Source organism: Lissotriton helveticus, chromosome 3_1 (genome assembly GCF_964261635.1).
Source record: "Lissotriton helveticus chromosome 3_1, aLisHel1.1, whole genome shotgun sequence".
Taxonomy (NCBI): Eukaryota; Metazoa; Chordata; class Amphibia; order Caudata; family Salamandridae; genus Lissotriton; species Lissotriton helveticus.
Window position 1 is genome coordinate 139,440,743 of NC_136061.1, and position 23,485 is coordinate 139,464,227.

At 40.0% G+C, this 23,485-nt stretch overlaps 1 protein-coding gene across 5 annotated transcripts in view; it reads right to left on the bottom strand.

Moving 5' to 3' along the window:
• Positions 1-23,485, bottom strand: part of AUTS2 (activator of transcription and developmental regulator AUTS2) — a 2,056,888-nt gene that overhangs the window by 3,135 nt on the left and 2,030,268 nt on the right. For all 5 annotated transcript variants that reach the window (XM_078679408.1, XM_078679407.1, XM_078679411.1 and 2 more), the window contains 6 exons: positions 20,481-20,510; positions 19,387-19,458; positions 11,667-11,841; positions 9,492-9,569; positions 6,780-6,863; positions 3,656-3,878 (listed from right to left, as the gene is read on the bottom strand). In XM_078679408.1, coding sequence (XP_078535534.1) covers positions 3,656-3,878; positions 6,780-6,863; positions 9,492-9,569; positions 11,667-11,841; positions 19,387-19,458; positions 20,481-20,510 — 662 coding nt within the window. The remainder of the gene's footprint in view (positions 1-3,655; positions 3,879-6,779; positions 6,864-9,491; positions 9,570-11,666; positions 11,842-19,386; positions 19,459-20,480; positions 20,511-23,485) is intronic.

The window sequence follows — 23,485 nt, forward strand, 5'->3', positions numbered from 1 at the left end:
GTGGAACATCATTCAAGAACATTTCTAGCTGAAATAAAGAGCAGATCTCAGTTTTCATAGAAATAAAAATAAATGAACATTGACAAAGTTTGGAAGGAAGTGAAAACCTCCCTCAGAGTAAAAGGTACACCTGAAAGACATACAGCTATGCTAGCATACAGAGAGCTACTAATGCATACTGGAAAGGCATAATGTGTCACTCTGTTATAGCACAGAGATTGTGGTGCTCACACATTAGGTGTGCATCTGTTATTTATTATATTATTTCTTTAGTATAGGATTGTTTTTCTCACAGAGTGGTATGCATGGGGCTGGTCCCCATGTGGTCCTGAAGAAGAGTTTTAGCGACACCTCAAAACATGTCGACCAAATACTAGGGACAGTATACACATAACAGTTACACTTCCTCCCTACTATTAACCCCCTTTTATCCATACCAACTAGGAGCAGGAATAAATTAATCGCTCACTAGCTAGGTATTTTTAGTATCACCATCACCACTCCCCCATACACTGTACTACACATTTTTTGACAAAAAGCGCACCTAGTAGTTCCGCAAGTTGCAGCACGCCCCAGACAGTAACTGTCTGGGATGGCCCCACTGATGTAGCAGGTCACCTTGGTAAGTGAGGAGACTCAAGAAGAGAATTTTCTCTTCTTAGATTCGGGGCATTGTTTCGCACACATTTAGCGGAAGCCCTTCCCTTTGGTTAGGTTCTCTGATCTGTCATTTACAGATTTGTCAATAACTATACACAGTCTGGAGGATGAACCTAACTTATACCTCCATCTCCCCCTTTTTTGTTTGTAGTACTATATTAGTTATGTGGTTGTTAACACATAAACTCTGGGAGTATGATTTTTGTGTCTGAGGCCACCAGACGTTTAACCATTTCTTCATACGTCTTGACTGGTAAACTTGCTTAGTGTTTGAGCAGCTTCTTGTTTGTGACCACTGTTGGATATTATGACAATTAACCACATGGGGTATCTGGGCTGCGTCTGATGCATTTTGGGCGTGTATCCTATTGTGTTTTGTTGGCTATTAGTGTATGAATACAATGCTAATGAGTCTAAAGTCATGTTTAATCTCCTATTATTTAAATACAATTTAAAGTGGTTCTGATTCACAGATCTTTTTCCTGCTTGTGGAAAGGTGACTTGCAATAGTTCTGTTTTAACCGTATGCAAATATAAAGTGTGATTGATACAAAAAAGAACAAGTGCAGTTTAAGTGTATGAGACTGTGCCAGATCTAAACAATGAAGGCTAAGCATGTTACACATAGACCAGCTCTCAATGCTCATAGAAAATAGAGGTGTAAATTGGTGTGTATTAGGGGAGAGGACGAGGATATGCATTGCAAATTTTGTTTACATCCCTAAAACAGTATGTATTGCAATATTTACAGTTATTTAAGATGTTGCCTTTCCACACTTATCCAACCACCTGTGATATACCTCAAGAGAATTGCCGTTTGTTCTGTGCAAAGTGAAGATCAGCAATAAATTCAGTTTAAAACAGTGAATGCAAGTGAAAAATATTTCGATGAAAAGGTGGCAACGTTCTAATAATTTGAATACTGCCGATTTTCCTGACAGTACTCTTGTATAAAGTGTGCATTGCATGCAGTAAGCACAGATAGGACTGGGGAAAAAGGCTTAAATTTCCATTCTTCAAGAATTGTATACATCATGTGGGTATCTTACACCAGGCATACATTATGTAAGAGTCAAACAAAAGTGGTTGTTAGACTTTCGTAAGACATCATTTAGGCAACTCACAGCTTTGTATCTAAACCTTTGCCAATCGGAAAAGGGTGTTAACTGAAAGAAGCTTCTGAAATAAAAATCACAAGTACTGATTTCACACAATTAACACTGAATTAATGTATTATACAACTGAAGTTGACAGATCTCCAAACACTATTCTATTGCCACCCAATGACAAGGTGAGCAGTGCAATTCACTGTCTTAATATGCTGTATGTGTCTTTGCACGTCAAATGAGAATACATGCATAACCGTGCAGCGCTGTGGAAATGAACAAAACAGGTAGAAAATGACAGGTAAGGTTGGTCTCTGGAGGAAAATACCCTTGGGTTGATTTTCAAAACAAATCTTAATTTACGCCTATATTGTTGTAAATTTACAATGCTGCTGGCATTCTTAAAATATTGTAGGACTTCTCATGTGACTGTTTGACAGCCACAGATTTCCAGGAGTGTACCCATGTCTAAACATCTATGAACGCATATATTTACTTATGTTTTATTGCCAAGCAATCTTGCACAATCTATTTTTTCTCCACATGGAAAATATTTTCCCTACAAGGATCCTACTTTTTCTTCATTCCGACCAGTTGTGTTGTGGTGTTACCTCCAGAGACCTACCCGATAAGCGGATTTACCCCTTTCTTGACAGGAATAACTTTGTGATCAATGTAAGAATAGAAATTTGCCATGAAAAACAGTAACAGCCACCAGCTCATAAATATGTGGGCGTCCACCATGTTTGCATGGCATTCTCATGATAAAACTCTCAATCGTTAACATGAGTTTAATGATGCACACGAATACATTAAAATACAAGTGCAAATTCATTAGGAAAAGACCAGAAGATAAGCCTTAGCTATCTAGCCATCCAGGATGTTGAACAACATCTCCATCCACATAAAAAATGAGCCTCCGTTGAGTCAAAAATTGAAAACATTAATCGTCAGAGCATACTACCACCCGACACAACAGGACCTGCGTCCTTATAAACCATGAAAATAAAAAAAAATAAAAAAATAAAAAATAAGGGGCAGATTTACAAGCCCCTTGCGCCACGTTTACGCCACCTTGCGTCACGCAACAGCGGCGTAAACGTGGCGCATACCTGCGAGGCATTTACAACGTGACGCATCTAGGGAGATGCATCACGTTATAAAGCCCAGCGCCACAATGGGGGCGTTCCCACACAGGGTGGGCGTTCCGGCGCCTGTGTGCCTCGCAAAAGTGCCTGCGTGAAATCTACAAGATTTCACGCAGGCACTTCTGCGACGCTGCTACATAAATTCCTTACGCCTGCTTGAAGCAGGCGTAAGAACTGATGCAGCATGTTAAGTATTGGGCGGCCCTGAGCATTGCTGGAGTTGCGTCGTGCTTGCGACGCGACTCCAGCAATGCGCCGCCCGTACACCACATGATGCGTCACGCATCTGCCCTTCCTTGCACCATGGTGCGCCGCATTGTAAATGCGGCGCATCTGTGGTGGTGCAAGGAGGGAATTGCATGACGCATCGGTTCTGGCGCATCCCTGCTGATTTGCAGAGATGCGCCAGAAGACGTAAATATGCCCCTAGATATATATATAGCTATATATGCTTTTTGTTGCTGTCAATTTGCACTTGTATATCTTTCCATTTGTACAGCTAATTTGAAATTGGGTGTCCAAATGGTCTGGTGTATTAGTGTGGTATTACCTTTCAGTGCCTTGTTATACTATGGGACCTTTCTGTTGCCTTCTGATCTCTGATGGATGCTTACTGCGTGATGTACTACCGCCACTAGACTAATCTTACACAAAAAAGAGTCCTTTGCTGGAGAAGTCACACATTGTACACATCACTATGCATGGTTTCCCTTTGAAAAAGATGGTGTGCTTTTATCATACCTTTCTTTGTCATCTTTACTAACAGAGGAGTCTCGCTTATCTACATCTCTATCTCTGTCATGAGCTGCTGCAGAAGAACTGCGCTCTTGCTCTCCCGGCTTCAGCCAGGGTGGAGGGGTCGGGAATGAAGGAGGTGTTCGATGCAGTCGGTTCCATGGCTCATGAGGGTTGTTAAAGCTCTGCAAACCGGGGCCATCTTTGTGGCCGAACATGGAGTTTGGTGCTGAAAGGATGAAGTGGAAAACACATATGTTTAAGCATGATAGCAAAGTATTACAGTAAAATATACTTACCAATGACTTTAACAGCGATTTGAGTTAAAATAAATACATAACATTGGAATCTGGAAAATGAAAGCAAACCAATAAAGCAGGTTTTATGGTAGGGGGGCCAAGTTAATCATAGTAGGAAATGTACATTTGTTAAACAAAATGGGATACAGTTGGAGAGTCTTATCAATTTTTTAAGATGCAACCACAAAGTGTATTTTTGGCATGGTTGGCCATAGGTTAAGAATTGTAGGAACACTACAAAATGATTTGTTGTTCGACAGTTTCACACTTAAACACACAAACCACCCCACACTCATACATATATATTTCTACCACAAATTGTTTGCATTCAATTTCCTGTGTACATAAAGGTTAACTTCATGATTTATTTTAAAGCAATTTGGTTTAGTTATATTTAGTTATACGGTTTAGAGAAAGCACAATTCTCTGTATCCAGCCCTGGATCACTTACATTCAACAAAACTAGGCATTAAAAGAACATTCCTTTCTTTTGTGTCTGCTTGGAATTTGACATCATTCACCACAATGCGTCTCTAAAGAACATTTCATCTAAAGTCCATGAACAGTATGTAACATAAAGCTGTGATGTTAAAGAACAGAAGATGGAATGTTTGTATATGAATCTGTCTTGGATGAGTTGTAAACAATAAACCTACATTTAAAAATAACAACTATTTTCAACCTCTTATTTGCTAAAATATCTATTTTAGCTTTTGCTTTTTTAGATGAAAAGCCATGTGTACCATCTAGTCCCGCTCCTGTATGGGCTGATAACCTATACTATAATCTTGACAACCAGACAGAAAATCACGCCTATATTACAGAAAGGAATATGAAAACGGCAACAGTTACAGGTCAATTCTATCAAATAGTGAAAACAGCTCATTGCAGAAGAAGAAAGTTTAATCTGGCAGTATTTTACACTATGTTGTGTTACATTGTTATGGTGACAGCACTACAGCTGGAAATTCCCTTTTAAGGCAAATATATTTACCCCTGCCCATAATAACATACTACTGGAGGTAGTACCTTATTGTAATATTGTCAAGCAGTAATCCAATCACAGCATTACTATTTGCACATGTTTAATATACTGCTGGTGGTCACTGTTACAAAATAAGGGTCTGTGTCTTTAAATCTGCATTCTTAAGAAAATGCAAATTACTAATGATCATAAACTTGTCAAATGATACTTGGATCATCACTTCAATTTAATATTTTGTTTGATGGTCTCTAGATTTTGCCTTTTGATTGGTAATGTTGGTTGAAGTAAAATTAATAATTTTAAGTAAATTACATCTATGCTTACTTTGTTTATGGTTGAACCCACTAAATAAATCCTACAACAAAACATCTAAATAATTATTGACGTTTCAAAAACCTAAATAGATAATCATGAAGAAATACGTTTCAAATGAAAGAAAAAGAAACTGGACTCTAGTTATAAACATTTTAATTGACATGGATATTGTAAGTTTTGCCTATTCGGAAGCCAGTACTTCAAGGGTTCATGAACCCTTGCTGTTTCATTTTTGGCCTTCAGTATATTGCTTCTTTTGTTTTACACTGTCATGTCTAAGACTGTTCAAATCAATAAAAATATTGTGGAATAATACGTTTGACTACAAAGTACAATCATTTTATGGAGTTCTTTTTCTATCTGCTTCTATATCTGCCTTCAACAAATCTGTCAAGGCTTGGTGTCCCCCAGGCCACATATGAAGTAAGTGTGCACTATATAAATATGAAGTAACAATAGCACATTTACATCTTTATTTCAGACAAAATTGATTCTGAACACAAGGGACATGATCAAACATAACCTGGAACAAATATGCACTTTGGAGAAAAGCAGAAAATTGAGAGCAATAATGAGTTAAATATGGAGTGCTGTAATTATCTAGGGCTACCTTCTGCATTCTAAACACAAATAAAGACATTAAATAACGTCTCTGTTATTGTTATGTTATATTAATGTTTTAGTACAATGCATGTACAATCGACTAATTCTGCTCATCATGCATGCCCTCCTCTTCAAAACCATAAAGGATTGAATCAAAAACCCATTTTGGATGTAAAAATACCTTTACACTAAAAGAATACTGGATTTACGACTAATGGGTATTCACAAAAGGGGATCTTGCAGTCATAATGCCATTTACTCGCATAATAGTATCCTACGTTAGCATTAAATAATGTTGGAGTAAGTCCCACATAATCGGTGAGGAGCAAGCATTGCAGACCATGGTTTTCCTGGAAAGTTTGAGCAAGCTCACAAACACTGAAGTTTGAGAGTATTCAAAATCTTATTTTAGTCCATCATCCCACCCACAAAATATTTCAACATTTACACCAATCAAGGACTAAAATCAAGGGAAAATAGAATACCCTGATCTTTCAGGGGGGCAGGGGGTGGAGAAGGTAGGGGGGGGGGGTCTAAAAGCCTGTTCCTTTTCAGGAGGAAAAATGTTTTCACTTTTCCTGTGGGGAAAAAAATAAAATGTGCTAATGCTCAGAGTGGCTTGTTCTACAGTGTTGAATTATACTATGCATATAATTCTGCATTATGGAAATGCCAATGCACACAAAAAGTCACAAGACTTTCTATGAGCATGCTTGTAAACCTGCATTCTAGTCATACCCTAGAAAAGTTTTGTGAATGCAAAATAATTTAAATGTGTGTTTGTGTTTAGAGGAAACCATGAAACAAACATTTTTTATTTCAGGGCCCTCATGCTGCACACGAGAGACTAGCAGTATTTAAAGTCACTTTTTCCAACATAAATACATTTTTTGAACTGGAGATAAAATACTTTAAGGAATGTACTCACTAACTGAGGGATTTCCAAGTCCACCAAAGGCATTCCCGCTTACGGATGCAAGACCAGGGAAAGTCGCAGGCCGGTTAAAAGATTCTGGGGGAATAAAATGACAGTGAAGTTATTATTACAAAAAAAGAGAGTTGCAGCGGTGTTACTCTACCTAAAGATGTGATTGGCACAAGGTAGATCATTGAAAACTTAGTAACTGTATTATAAGAATTAGGCTGGAAGTAGAAAAGGCAACATGAAATTAGAAACATCCCCTCAACCACGGCTAAGTAAATATTAGAGGGCCCGATTCACAGAACTAACTTAAGACACAATCCTAAACTTACTACCATTTTGGTATTCACAGAAGGCACTTACTCATTTTGGTATTCACAGAAGGCACTAACTCATTTCGGTATTCACAGAAGTTAGGAGTCCTAACTTTAGGACTCCTAAACTGAGAAAAATCCTAACTTCAAGACTTTCGGTATTCACAGAAGGCATGTAGGAGTCCTAAAGTAAGGACTCCTAACTTTACTACTCCTAAACTGAGAATAATCCTAACTTTAAGACTTTCGGTATTCACAGAAGGCATTTACGAGTCCTAAAGTTAGGACGCCTAACTTCTGTGAATACCGAAATGAGTTAGTGCCTTCTGTGAATACTAAAAGGAGTAAGTGCCTTCTGTGAATACCAAAATGTTAGTAAGTTTAGGATTTTGTCTTGAGTTAGTTCTGTGAATCGGGCCCAGAATGACGAGAATGATGGGGAGAGTAAAATTCTTTAACAATCAGCCAGATGGGTCATTTCACCTCCGAGACTTTTCATCCCTTCATCAGGACCTGACTGGCAGCACCAGGCGTTTTCCCGAGGGGCCGGAAGGTTGAGAAATGGAACAGTAACAGAAGCAGTGTTTCCCACCAGACCCCTTTCCCCCGGGCTAGTCCAACTTAATTGCCAGGGCTGGATTGAGTTATCAGTTCGGCCCAACCCTTGATGCCCTTGAAGCAGCGGGTTGCAGTCATTGAACACAGTCCTCTGGTATAGCCCACTGTATCCTCACTGAAACTTAAGTGCCTGGATATCCTCTTGGGTGATTAGCTGCAATATATAAATCAACTGATTGATTGATTGATTGAGGCACATACGCTTAATGCAATGGTCTAGACCTTTACTCAAAATGTTTTCTGTACATAAGAGTATGAAAGTAACTTGGGGCTGGTGTCTGTGCTCTGGGGTCCTTATCCTCATAGGTTTATAGCAACAGTCAATGACTTTGGCATCCTTCATTTGGGTGATTGCACTGACAGACAATCTTTGCTTGCCTCAATGCATCTCATGCAGAGATATATTGATTGGGGCACTGAATATATATGCACATGGCACACAAATTATACGCTGTATATGGCCCATAAATGTTCAGGGTTTTGTTCAATTAAAATTGTCGTTTATGTTTTTCAAGTCAAATTGTGACTAGTGTGTTTGTCTTATTTCCATTATGTGTGGGTGTTGACAACAGAGCAGTCAAATATACTTATTGCTAGAAACATATAACGGGTGGGCCTAGGTCTGCCCCTTTCAACCACAGCCTTTCTTTGATCAGCCTCTTTCAGCCCTTGTATTGAGAATTTTTCAAACCCTTCTTGCCTCAGCCCTGGCGAGTATTTATCTATGAAATAATGATTTTGAATGCTTGATTTTGAATGATTTTGAATGCTTGCTTGCTTGGGTATTAACTACTGTTTCCACTTTAATGCTTTGTATTGAACTGTATGAAGGAGTGTTCTACAACTATAGCCGTCTCTGCCCAATCCTGCAGGCTCCATCCTGCGCGTCATGTCGAAAGTGCTTTGGCTTTGCCAATGCTTGTTCATTACGAGGTTGATTTGCTAATTACTTTTTTAGACATAAAACGGCTTTAAGACTTTTTAAGCCAGGTACAATTATGGGCTTTGTTTGAAAATACTTTGTCTCCCTGTCTTAAGTTCTATCAGACTCAAATTCCTGGAAAACCATTGGTAAATCAGGTCTGAGAGTCTTTGGATCAATGTATCCATCTTACTACTACCCTACAGAAGGACACAGCATTCGTTTACTGACTAAAGATAGGATGAACACTTTCCACAGTCCGGATGCTTCTCAGTAAATTTAACCTTTAGAACCTAATTGCATATCGTTTTCTATTTTCCTTTAGACTATTTTACCGTCTTCAGATTTTCTTACTCAAGGAAGGAACTTTTTAACAAACTTTTAAGACTGTCTTGAGCTAACACAAACAAATTCATAAATTAGGGCTATTTACCAACGTTGAGACAGTGTTAATATTTACTGTTCTGCATAAGTAACAGAGGGGGGTAACAGGTCGATGGGTTACATATTGGAAAACTAACAAGAAAATTGCAGCCATTTACTTTGATAAGGAAACTATTACTAAGTTTCCTCACCATGGGTATGTCAGGGATGGGTTTCTCAATCATGTTATGTATGGAATGTCACAGATGAACTTGGTGTTCTAATTCAGCACATTTTATATGTAATAATGAAATACACGTGAACCACATAAAAATGGGTTCTCATTTTTAGAGCATGTATGTATTCACTATTGCTTGGTGCAACTTGGAGAAGAAAAACAAAAGAGTGTGTATTTGTACCTGTTCATATACTGAGTATCGATCACTCATTCCATACATTTTTAAAAACAATAGATTTACACCCTCTATCTTAACTGTTTACCTAGGTGAGCCGCTGGGTTCAGAAAGTTACTGTGGTGATGAGGCGGTCCGAAAGGATTACCAGCTGGATGTGTGGGACCTAGAAACAAAATGAAGAGAAGAAAATCAGATCAAGAACAAAATGAAATTGCTAAAACCCTTCACCTTTTTAATAACGCATTATATACTCATCAATGACTGTAGAAACTGTGACTCTGGAACCACTTCATAAAAGCATATATAAGTGAGACAAGTAGTACTAAAGAAGTTCTCCTGTACACGTCCTTACATGCCTTTGTGAATTGGACTAGAAACAACTAACTTCATATTAGTAAAAGTGCAAAGTGGGCACAGTTCTTTCTTTTTGTACTAACTGTATATTAGAACATTGGAAAGTTGGCAACTGTTGAAGACAATGGAGTGGCCCTGGTCTTTTAATGGCTGGTATAAGCTTTCTCCTCCAACATTCCAATGTTTGTCTTCCTGTTTCTTCCTTTTTAATTCTGAACATTCTACCCTCAGTGGGTGGAAAGTTCTGATTGCCTTGAAGACCTTCAGCTTCAGGCTATACCGGTGGTTAAAGGCCCTTCCCTCATTACAGAACCTGCTGCCCGGGCCTTTAACTCTGGTTCAGGGCCTTTAACAACGGGTATGGCCCTTGGCAGCGGGCTATAAGGTTATTTGAATATTCCCCGATACTTCCCATTTCACATTAATTTTAGATCATTTTGGCCAATCCACAAAGACATGTAAGAACATGTACAAGAGTACTACATATGTACTACTATATATACTCCAAAATGCCTTTGTGAATAAGCCATGTGTATATTCATGCAACCGGTTCAACACATAGCGAATGTGCCTATCCTAATAATGTGTATAACCATAGTATGTAACATGTGCTCAACTAATGCTATCAGGTGCACGACCTGAGGTGTCAGGCCTCGCAGCATCAGTGCCGCTGCACAGCCTTGATATGACTGTGCCCTCCTTCCTCACCCAGTATGTACACAAGGGTTTGTAGTCCCTCCCAGGTGAATGGGGATTGTAAATGAAGATGCATTTGTGGAAAGCACATGGGCAGACTGCAACACACAGGGTCTATGGCTACTGCTATTCCTGAATAAAACAAAATATTTAATGCTGAGCGTCTAAAGTACTGGTGGCTAGTTGTATCCGTCACTCTCTTCTACCTTTCAAATCCCCTGATTTCTACTACGTCAGCAGTCACTTTGCAGTGCCATGCTCCCATACATGTGTAAATATATTCGAAAAGATGAAATATAGAGACTGGTAATTCTGTGAAAACCTAGCCTTTCATCTAAATGTAAATGTAGGTGTACTTATATAGCGCTAACCTGTCACCCAAAGGGCATCCTGGCGCTTGCTTAGGGAACCCATCCTGGTATTCCCCTGTGAGAAACCCCGGCAGGGTGTCCACAAGGTGAAAGTCAGGCATCCCGCCGCGAGGGGCCGTTGTGGAGATTAAGCAAGCTATTGCCCAGAGTCGCAGAGTGTGTACCCGTGAGTCAAGGAGGCACCGGGGCGAGAATTATCAAGTCCGTGGAATTTTTAGCCCAAGACCCGCCGAGGCGGGGAATTGAACCCTGGTCCAGGACTGATCTCAGCTTCCGGGTCTGCTGCCTCTAACCCCTGAGCCACACTTCTCCACTCAAAAGATGTATCATAAGTGCTGTATATTTACAGTTTAAATAGAAAAACATTTCACTCTCTTCTTGAGCAGTATAAATGTAAATTAAAAAGGGCAGGTTTTACTATGTTTACTTTTTACTACACTTGCTGCATATAGCTTAGACGATCAAATGTTTCCTCTTGTGTTTTGGCCTGTAAAAGCACTTATAAACCTACTGTTACTTACATCTTCGTAAAACTATGTGCATTCACATTAGTAGACAGGCATATGCAATCCCATTTGTACATGAATTCTAGTATTCATTTTTTCACTTCCTTTTCAAGCCTAAGAACAGGTTTCATGCAAGAAGGCCAGAAGGCTCAAAGAAATGAATGTTCAATCACTAACTTGTCCTTCCATCAATCCGAGGTCGGTAAACTGAGTACCACTAAATTGGATAACAGTAACTAACACCTGTTGTTTACAGTGCTAGGAAAAAGTAGAGGTGCTATATGAAGCACAGTTTAATGCACAAGATGCTAAAGATTAAAATCCTGTACTCACCTGCAGCAGTAAAAAGAGCTGATGGTCTTAGGTCGTGAGGATGAGGATGAGGATGGCTGTGTGGGTGAGGGTGGTGGTGATGAAGGGCACCAAAGAGGCTGGGACCTGGGGGTCTGCTCAGGAATTCCGGTTTCAGTCCAAAATCCAGTTTGTGGGGGTCTGTCTGCATCTGTTTCTAAATAGGTAAATGAGACTTCAGGTGAGATTTGGGAAAAGGCAATGAAAGCATTCAACAAGTACAATGACACATTAGTGAGTACACGTTAGTAAGAGAAGATCCTACTCCTACCTCGCCGCTAAGACCTGGTACTCTCTTCCTCTACATCTCAGGCAATCACCCTCCCTGCCTCAATTCAAGAAATACCTCAACATATGGATCTTCCATCTAACTGCTTGTTTGAGTGTACTGCATACCATCCCTCCAAATGCCTGAGCCCAACGGGTAATTAGCCGCCCCCTTGAAGAATCCTGATTTACTTTATCAATAAATAAATAAATTGATCTCTCAGTATTACTGCTGCATCTACAGGTAATTACTTGAGATGTCTCTAATAGTGTTTATTATAAAAAAAATATATTGTTACCAGACTACTGGACATTCTTTCCATTCTACACAACTACTGCCAACCATAATGAAGGGCTAAAACTCCTAGAATAAAAAAAGCAAAGCAACAACACATGCTACATACCAACAAACAGGCTTTATTTCCTAAGATACGTCATGCACAGGATGCTGGCAAACAACATAATAGATGCAATGAGACATTGCATGCAGGCTGCCAACAGATACAGAATGTACTGTCATGTGCCACAATTTTGCATATGCCAACAGAAACATAACACAAAAGATGCCAAGCACGAAATGCCATCAGGGGAGTGGTCTAATGACTGCCAATGTAGTAACTGCCATTAGACAGAAAGTCCTGGTTGCCAGCAAGAACACTACACTGAATGCCAAAAGATGCAATTATACCACACCAGTCGCCAAGATAAAGACAGCGCCAAAAGTCAGAAGACGCACTGAAGTAGGTACACTGAGATGTAAAATGCAGACAGTTGCAGAATGCCATAGAGGCAGTCAGCTTCGGACTGGACTGAGGGCAATTAGGCAGTGCCTTTTGGGCTGGTCTGAAAAGTCAGTATGTGGGTCCTTATTTTAGCTGTTTGTGGGCCTGTTTTGTTGTCTTGTGGGTCGGTTTTTACTATTGACGTCTGTGATATTACCACAGACATTGCATGCATCAAGCACAACTACATTTGTTCCCACACAGCTTACAAGACACATTTATAGAGTGTCTTTACAAGTCCAAAACAACCCATTTTGCAAATGTGCGTAACTTTTTTTTAACTCTTTTTATTAATAGATCACGAGAGCCCATACCATACAGAAAGCATTTCCAGTAGTACACCAGGTGTTGAAAACAGAAAATCAATAGCAGTTTGTTCATGAGGGACAAAAGTAAAGCGGTGACTATTTAGGACCCGTCTATTCACCCACACACAGCCCTCTATACTTTTGCCAAGGCATCCACACTTTTTCTTATTTTCTCACACATACCCTGCTTTTGTACATTGTTTCTTGGCCCAATGGCACCAATCAAGATCTAGTTTCCGCTCTTCCACCTGCTGGGGTTCAGGTGCCCCCTACCTCCTGGCAATGTTGTGCTTTGCTATGTCCGCTGCAAGAGCCAACCACATTCCCATTTATCTGGACAAAGATTCTCCTCTAATCATTAGTAAAAGCCACTTCAGCTCCAAAGGGACAGACTCTCCCACAACCTTGGTCATGATATCCGTGGTTCCCTGCCAGAATCAAACTTTCTCCGGACAGTCCCATAGAATATGCAGATACCCTCCCGCCCACAGCCCCTGATGCACAGTGCTGTTGGTGCCCTACCCCATGTATATAGGTGGGTGCACGGATAATACGTACGGTGTAGAATCTTGAGCTGCACTAGTCTAAATCTGGGGTGTATTGCGACTTCTCTAGGGCTCTGAACCACCTCCTGCCACTCCTCTTTGTCTATGGTGCCAAGATCTTTGACCCAGGCCTCTCTAAGAGCAATAAGGGAGTCTGGTACATTGTTTATTAATTTACAGTTTATTGTGGAGGTTGGTTTCTCCGTGATAGGATCCATTAGTATCCTATCTTCTAACAGGGAGTAGTCTGGACTGAAACACCATTGTGTATGTGCATGTGCAGAGCATGCAAAAGTCTCAGGTGGGGATATTCCTACGACTGGTGCAGGTTATACTTCTTTTGGACATCCTCAAACGTGGGGGGGGGGGAATCCCCTTTCCATACGTCCCCCAAATATTCAATGCTGATCAGTTTCCACCCTCTAAAGCCCGTCAGCGCGGCTACTTCATGCAAAATGTGGGTCACTTTATAAGCTATCTCATTTTCTAATGGGGGCCAATTTATTTTGGTCCTGGGCCTATTTTCTGTCGCAGTCCAGCCCTGCATGCAGCAAGACACAAGATGCAAGACATGGAATGAAACAAGGTAGTGACTAGCCTCGGAAACAGAATGTCTTATGTAAATAGATACAGAATGCACTAGGGCCCAAGATTCACGTGCTCTAGGCCAATGCACAATGCCTTTGATGTAGTGAGACACCAAACAGAGCATATTCCATAAAAAATATAAGCTGTAAATATCACTGAGCATCACAAACTAAGAAACACACAGCACTAGCTGTCATGAGACTTGAATTTCAACATGTACACATTTGTCTCAATACAGTAATAAAGAGGGTGCAAGAGTAACAGGTTGCACTAGATATTATGGTAATATCAAATGACAGTACATCTACCACCAAATGAAGTGGTGACTATCATTACTACAGCGGGTGCAGTGGCACCTGGGCCACTGGATGAGAGGGACTCTCATTTCCAAACTGACTAGGGGGTTGGGGGACCATTCTCCCCACTTCCATTTGGTTGAAAGCAACCCTGGCGACTCCACTACATAAAAATGTTTAATGTATTCTTCTCTTGTGCACAGAAAAGAATGCTTCAGAAAAGCTCAGCAGTTGGCTCTTGGGAGGCTGCTTTGAGACTTTTTAATCATTTCTCTCATTTGTGAGCTGGAAGAAGTGCTTAATTTGTAAAAATAAAATTAAAAAAAGTGCCAGGGCCCTCTCAGGGAGACTCTGCAGCTTGCACCACCCATTGCCCCTGCAAGCTCTGCCACTGCATTATTTGCATTAATTCTTACAAATGTAATTACACAGTGAAAATTTAAATGAATCACTGGTGATGTGTTCGATTATATAAAACAATATTTAGTCTGACTTTTTTGACAAGCATAGTAATCTACAATCCTGGTACGGGTACCTGAAGCGTGCCTAATAAAAGAATCTTGACAAACATTTATACTTATACCACAAAGGATTGAATTTACAATTTGCGTAGCAACTCAAAACTTTCTTTAGTCTTCCAGTTGTTCTTACATACTATGGCTGTGCTTCTCATTTATTGCACAATCCATAAAGGAGGTTGTGTAACCACCATATACCTAAAGAATAGTATACAGGTTTTGACAGGGTGCACAGGATCCATTGAATTGTATATGAATTGAAAAGTAATCACCGTTTTCAAATGTATAAAAAATAGAACCAACATGTCATGTCACTTTTGACTTCAAAAGAGTGAGAATAAAAATTATATTCTAGAGAGCCCGGTATACGACTGACTACCATAATCCTACCCATAGGGCTTGGCATATTAGGACATTTCTTAGTGTTCTTCTAGCTTGTCCATACCTACAGGAAATACCCTGAGGCAGAGCATATGCCATTAGACTACTAGAAAACCCTCCAACTAGTTCTGGCTTTTTTTATTAGCTCTTCAAGCCCTACTATTACCAGTTCTTTCAAAAATTACTTGAAGTGTATGTTGAATGGTCTTTTTCTCTGCCCAAAGAAATATTGCTCTCTCACTTCATTCTATTTGCTGTTTAGTGTACCATTCATTACATTCATTAGCATATATGATGAACTATTTTACACCTCCAAGGTACACGTGATCATCATACACTAAATCATAGAGGTATTGTTTAGGAACAGTTTTTAACATCAGCACGTTTTTAAATGCTGTAATCCGGGCTCAAAATACAAGCCAGACCTATTGGCTTTCGCCAGCGCTTGTTTTACTTGCATAGAACTGCTACTTGTCCTTGTGTTTGACTAGTGATTCAGCTTTTAATACCCAATAAAGATTCCATTAAGATATGTTCTGGTCTATCGAATACCAGCTCGCGACGTGAAATTAACTAATGCCCACCGAAAAAGGTGAACATTCATTGCACATTTAGAAAATGGCTTTTTTATTGTTTAACAACAGCACTGAAGCTTTGCATACCGGCTAAAATTGAAATGAAATTGGTTCATTTTAAACAGCATGGCCATATTAAAATTCCACTGTGAATTATTCAAACAACAAAAAGGCTTATTAATGCTTCAGTGACGCAGCCGCGGCCTGTAAAATGGCAGATACCGGCGCCGAGGATTTCTGCCTCAGATGAACATCAAACCATTATTTTCAATGGAAAAGGATTACAGACAGTAAAAACCGCTTTGCCAAACATGAAAATATTTAATTTTACTGCTGTATCTAAAAAAAACGGATGTCTGTCATCAGCGAATAAAATGCAAAACGTTCTCCAGAGCAAAATAAATAAGCAGACACCACGTTGCTGTGATGTGACTTCCATGGACTGCTACGGTAAAGAAGACATCTGTAGAGGTGGCGGGAAGAATAACTGCTTTAATGTTAAAAAGCCTATATGTTCAGTGGGAACATCTGAGAACTGATGAAGTCAGTTTAATACAAAATAATGAAGAAGTAACTCAGCATAAAGTGATTCAATTCAAAACTCTGAGCTATTCGAGCCAGGGTAGCGGTTCCCAAGCTGTCCTTGCTATCAGCCATTGACGGGCAACCAATGAGAACGTTTGTCTTACTTCTAATCTGCACCCTTCGCTGAGCAATCAGAAGGCAGCATGTTCAACTGCCAGCCAATGAAAGCGGAAAGCCGTAAAATTCCTTCAAGACACCCAGACCGCTCCCTTTTCTTGCGGACGAGCGGTGGCCTTTGATTTGATTTATTTTATTTTATTTATTTTATTTAATGCATTTTTATAAAGCGCGGGCCCGAAGGTGTCAGAGCACTGTACAATAGAACCAGTTACTTTACATGAGAGAACTGTTGCAGGAATAGAACAAACAAAAATAGCATGCCATAGAGTCGAGGCAACGCAGGCAAAAGGCACACAATCTCAAGCACAGCATGAACTGACTGTACAAGCAAAAGTAAAGAATAAATTTGACAAATTTTACAATGACTAAAGAACTTCCTGGCGCACAATAGCAGGCCATAGAATCAAAACAACACAGGCAACAGGGACACAATTTCAAACGCAGCAAGCACAGGATGTACAAGCAAAAATATAAACATATGTGACAAATTTACAATGACTAAAGAACTTCCTGGCGGGGTCTGAGAAGGAGGGAATTAGTTCTGAAAGTGTCTTTGGAATAAAAGAGATTTGAGGTCCGCTTTGAAGATCTGGATGGAGGTGATGGCACGGAGCGAAGGAGGAAGCGAGTTCCAGGTTCTTACCGCAAACGGGAAGCTCATAGGCTTGAGCTGTTACGATGGGTAGGGCTGTGGAGCCATTTTTTCATAAAAGAACAAATGTCAGTGTCCCTAATGCTCACCGACCTATACGCACCTGGTAGGATTTCATTAATACCACTTGGTACCAAAAACATGCTTAGACATGGCCAAGCCTTATCTAACATACCAGTCAACTTGAAGTACAATCTCACCTTGTGAGGAAGGGGTGGGGCATTGTAGGGGGCAGGGGCTCGTGCCAAGAAGTACCTACCAGGCACTATTGACCCACACCCTGCCCCCGAATCCCCGTCCCCCACAAAAAAAGCTTGCTGAGGCTGGTGTCATGTCCTGGGGTGTTCTAACATCACTTAATGGAGGTCGCAGGTCAAAGCCCCAGAAAACGAGCTGGAAAACCATTTACAGTGGCTACCAGCTTGTAATCCTGCAACTGTGTGATATCGGCTCCTCACCGGGAGACCGTGTGATGGGAGCAGATATTGTGTGTCACCCGGTTGCACCGTGTGAGTTGGCAGGTATGAAACTGTTTTGTGTCATTCATAGGTGCAGCAATAGCAGAAACCAGGCATTGCTTACAGGCCCACACCTGCTCTCGATGCAGGGATCAGCCCTCTGAAACTGACATCCTGTTCCAAATGGCATAAGCCTTCGGACACAGGTTTTTATATCCCTCAAATCAAGGCCCATGTAACAATGTAATATCCACCCCCTTTACAGAAGTGGGCATGGGTGTTATATGGAACACACTTTAACACCATGATGGGCAACTGTCACACCTGGACTTGATGAAATATGTTTTTAACTAACATTGCGCGATACTGCAAATCAATTTGATTCTTGATGCTTTAGAGATTTCCACTTTCCACTGTTCATGGGTTGTTTTCATTCTAGAGGATTAGAAGTAATTCCTTCCATGTACAATTACTTTTTTAAATCATCTTCGCACTGCTGTCAAAAAGATATTACTATTTAAATAAAAATGGGATGCCTGCTCGTTCGTTACTTAGTGACAAATATTGCCTCTTCATTTTTTAGGGCTCAATGGGGTTAGATTAAGTGCTTCATCAGGAAATAGCTCAAACCCGAGCATAATGAAAATAATAAAGTATGGGTTGATCTTCACAAGCGGGCATGCAGCGCTGTAAACTTGATCTCATTGTTAGCTCCTCAGCGGTGTTTGTGAGTGTATGAAGATGCTGCTTGCAGTAAGACACCACGCTCTCTACATGTAGGGGCATATTTACTAACATATCACACAGTACAGCAAGGTACCTTGTTGCGCTGTGTGGTAGGGAAAGGGCAGGAATGCACCTTACTAAACAATATATGGTACATTCCTGTCATTTTCCAGCGCTACTGCACTCAGTGCAGCCTAGCACCAATGCAGGCACCATAGCACCATGGTGCAAGGGTGCCTGCGCTGTAAGCAGGTTTGTTTTTTTGAAGGAAAGGACATCTTTCTGCACAAAAACAATCCTGAGAGGCATATTCCTCTTTCTATGTGTACTGCAGGTGCTGCACAACCTACATAAATATGCCCCCTGGTTTTAAAATCTCGCAGTGTGTATCTAGTTTTTCAATGCGAAGAGCAGTATTTACTGACGGAAGAATGCATATGACTGCAAATTGTGCGCAAGAGCTTTTCAAAGGAATCCTGTAAACGCTTTAAGTGGTAAATCATACCCTAAATTATTTATAAAACACTTAGTGGGCACATTTGAGTCTATGAGTTTGTCTTGAACATCTCCGGTGTGGTAGAACTGCTGCGCTTCAAAGACAAATGTGTGCGCCAGGGGAATGTTCAAATAGATGCTATTAACAATTAGAGTACATCTGGTTAATCTACCCAAGTCAATTACTAATATAATAACATCTATTATTCCATGCTTCAAAGCAGCCAGATACAAAACAAGCATGCAAACCAATCTGCTAACAGAAATATCACGCAGGCAGCTTTAAATGGGGAATCTACTGGCATATATCTAATTTCCTGTAGGGACCTGGTGATTCTACCTGGCTCGGTCAAACAAATGTGGGTGTACAGAAGGTATGAGGGCAAAACAATCTGAATGCACAAACCTTGACTTTTTGTTGATGGTGGTATATCTGCCAAGCAATGTGGACATGCATTGCGCACCACTTTCCAGGCTTCTGCAAATCACAGAAAATGCAATATTTACAAGACAAACCAGTGAAATGGCTTTCATACCTCTATATTCATCAGATGTTCTGACCCTTTATTCTCCTGCTCCCAAATACAGGCAGATAGTTTACATATATTAATGCCCAGAATATCAAAGGTCACCAAAACAACTTCCTTAGCGTGGCACTACATTGCTGACTCTACACATTTAACTACATTCCTGCCCCTCCATTTCTGAGTCTCATGTGTGTAAGTTAACACTTTATAAGGGGTGAACCCATGTAAAGGAATCTTTCATTAGCTTTCCAGTGCATAGAACATATGAACCTTAAATTTATACAGATCACATACTTTGATGTTTTCCCAATTTTCACAGCTATACATCTATTCCTAATGAAAGCAAATCACAATTATTCCCCAAATAGTAGTTACTAATCGCATATTTTAGAAAACAAGCAGTACCCTATATTTTGAAGACGTGATGAAGTGCAAAGCTGACAGATCAAAATGTGGCATCAGCTCCTGTCTCAATTAATTTTTGGTTTGCAGTGTATCTAACATCTAAAAGTTTGATCCAGCTGTTGAAAATGGGAAACATCCATTACAACGCAGGCATTACATTGTAATGCCTTTACTACGCATTCTTTAAAACGCATATGCCATTACAACACATGCCATTACAACGCATATGTCATAGCAACGCATATATATTTGTTGAAAACATCTTAACATTGAAAGGTGTAGGATAAGGATCTGGAAGTTTTCAACTCATAACATTCAGTTTTGAGACCTGGCTTAGTAGACCTCTTGTTTACAACGAGTGTACAATATGTTAGCAGAAGAGTTAGCAGCCAAAATCGGTCACATTTCAATGTATTCTGCTTCTGTATTCAAGTTGCCTCAGAGATTTTGTGGGAATTCCCTGTGTGAAGCGTTCCATGTTATTAACAAAACTGGTTCTAATAAGTAACATTTTGCCCCTGGGAGACAAAAACAAGTAGCAGGAGAAACGCATGAAAGGACATCTTACCCTTAACATGGGCCTGAACGGATCAGCCAGCTGCGGAAGACAAAATGACAGATTGGTTACATGCCTGTCACTCAGACAATTGCTCTCATTAACAAACTCATACTGCAGCATGATGATGGGGAAATTGAAATATTAGCATTTCGCGCTCAAATGAAGCCCTCCCGCAGATCAATTAGCCCGCTTCTACGAAGTGAGATCCAAGCTCCCTGGCCCTGTGACCATTGTACATTAGTGTTGACAAGCAACCAAACATCTCTGATAAAGGAAGTGTGTGCCCTCCAGCCATCTTTTCTCATTTCATTACAGAACAGGAGATCCACTAATCGAATGAAATGGAACAAGGAGTCTGTCGGGAAGTGTTTTCCATTCCCATCGTGCCTTTTCTCTCCGTTTCCCTTCCGCTACCTGTCCGTGCCAATGCTAGTCGCGCTGGTAGCCAGGTTTCATCAGCCAAAGTGATTGAATGACATTGGCCAAATGGACACGACTGATGCTGCCAACTCGGACCAGCTGGTGTTTTGATTCATTCAAATGACTGTTATGGGCATCAAAGAGTAGCTTGTGAAATCTAAAAAGACAAGAGAGGCACGCCAGCTGTTCGTCAATCCTATGGGTTCGATCTTGTTGGCCCAAATGGTGAGGAAGTTTTTGTTGTCGATGTTGCTGCTATAATAAGATTAGACATTTTTGGCAAGAGTGTTGTCTCTAATTGTTTTATATTTATTGCAGCCGTCAGGGTTTACAGGCATTGCCCTACCTTTCCTGGTAGCTCTGAGATGGTAAGAAATAAACTATCAGGATAAAGTTTTGACTAGAGCCTCCATAGTCAAATGGAGGGACAAGAAAGCAGATCATTGGTGAGGAGAAATTCTCTCTAGTAAGAGGAATCGGCATGGTCCCCAATATAACGTGGAGTCTGTAAGCAGTGACGGAGATGTAAGAACCTGATTATCTATGCTGGTTTAAGGATTGTAGTACGGAGTATCGAATGCTGAATATCAACATGAAAGAGTATAGTGACAACAAGACCGAGAGACAAACAAACAAAAGGTAAGTTTCTATACATTTCCTACACCTAACTCAACTATACATACCTTGGTGATATATATATACATATCTTCAAGGTATATAGATGCAGAGTTAAAAATAGTAAATCCTTACCTCCTTCTGTGCACTAACCTTTCGATATTTTTGTCTCTCAATATTGTTAAAAAGATATCCTGTCCAATCGATATTCTCAGCCTCCACATTGTTAAAGGTGTGTTGTAAGAGTTAAAAAAAACAGTTATGCGGACGGGCATGACTTATTTATACGAGTGCCAGCTGTTATCAGTCAAGCAGGAGGTGGGTATGTTTAGCTTTGCAAAGGGAGAATTAGAATGAAAGGCAAAGGGCTAAACAGACACATGCTCTCTGGCTTGTGCCTCATGACCCCAGAGCATCTTCTGTGCATGCAGTTAGAAACTACAGGGGCAAATGAAACCACATGTGTTAATCTGAAAGAAGTACATTAATTAAGGCCAGACTGGGACATAATTCATGAATTGTATATGTACACATTATGACTACTCAGTACGAAGGAAGAGATGAATGTGGTGTGTATGTTGTTTGTTCTAGTTTCAATGATGACAATGTGAATATATCATTATCAATAAACAATTATTTTTGTACTTTTCAATATATATATTTCTGTCTTTGGCTCTCTCTTTCCATTAGAACGGTATTGTTATATTGTGATATTTAGTTTTGAAGTTGCCCTTGGAATTATTCTGAAAGAAGTACATTAATCAAGGCCAGACTGGGAGAGAAAATATGCCATAGCACCAAAATACAAGTGTTCCCTTTTAGTGAGTGAGAAAAGTGGCACACACTCGCAAATCAGGGCTGTTTGTAAGCATTTTGGAAAGTATGGGGGTTGAATGAGTTTGTGCTTGCTGCAGACAATGCTTTTGGTGGTAATATCAGGGAACTCAACAAGAACATTGCCCGATTGCCCTATCCAACCCTGACATAAATGTAAATCGGACCAAAAATTGTAAAAAATACTCTGGTTGGCACGCATTATTAAATCGAATCATTTGAAACATGCCTGAACCCAACCAATACATGGCTGAATAAAGTATTTGAATCTGGAAAAGTCTGCAGGCTGCAAAAACCATCTTACCAACTCTAAAATGATATAATAAACATAGCGCTGGAACATAGTACTTAACTGAGAGAAGCAAGAAAAGAGGACTCCCTGACTCCATCCATGTAGGAGTGTTGTGAGAATGGTCACAATAAGATTAATGATTTTCTCTTTGTTTATTGATCCTTTACTTTCCCTAAGGGTACTGTAGTGTATACAGGAAGCTTAGAAGTGTCACTACAGATATACAAAGTTTTTCAAACTTTGCAGTGGTTCACAATTTGCTTCACCCCACACAATTTCTTTTTTAATTTTCACTACAGTAGATAAATTGTATTTTCTCCGCTTTTCAAATCTGAAAAATGATTGAAGGAATCTCGTGCAAATGTTTGACAACAGCCACATACCAATGCACAACATTGCATTGGTACGTGGCTACTCTCACACAATTGTAAAGTTCCAGCTGAGATAGGTATATGCACTGGATGTTGGTGGAAATGTATACAGTAACAGTTTTCACCAGATATGAAGGGGTAAGAAGCTTATAAAGCAACATCATGGCTAGTGTGTTTGCTGTGCCAGGAATAACGCTTTTGACCTGTGCCTGATGTAAAAAAACACATCCAGACACCTAATAGTAAAATAAAAAAACAAATGAAAAAAGTGATAACGAAGGACAAAAAGCAAGGCAGTTAGAAATTAAAAATGACTATGAATCTATATTCAGCTTTTAACTGAAGTAAGATAGCCGCATCGATCACTAGTAAGCTATGTATTTGTAGTAGGTGCAGTTTTGATCATTATCTAAACTCTGTTAACCCATTAAGAAGGTGAATTTAGCCCTGTGGACTAATATGACATTGCAGCTGCTGAAAAT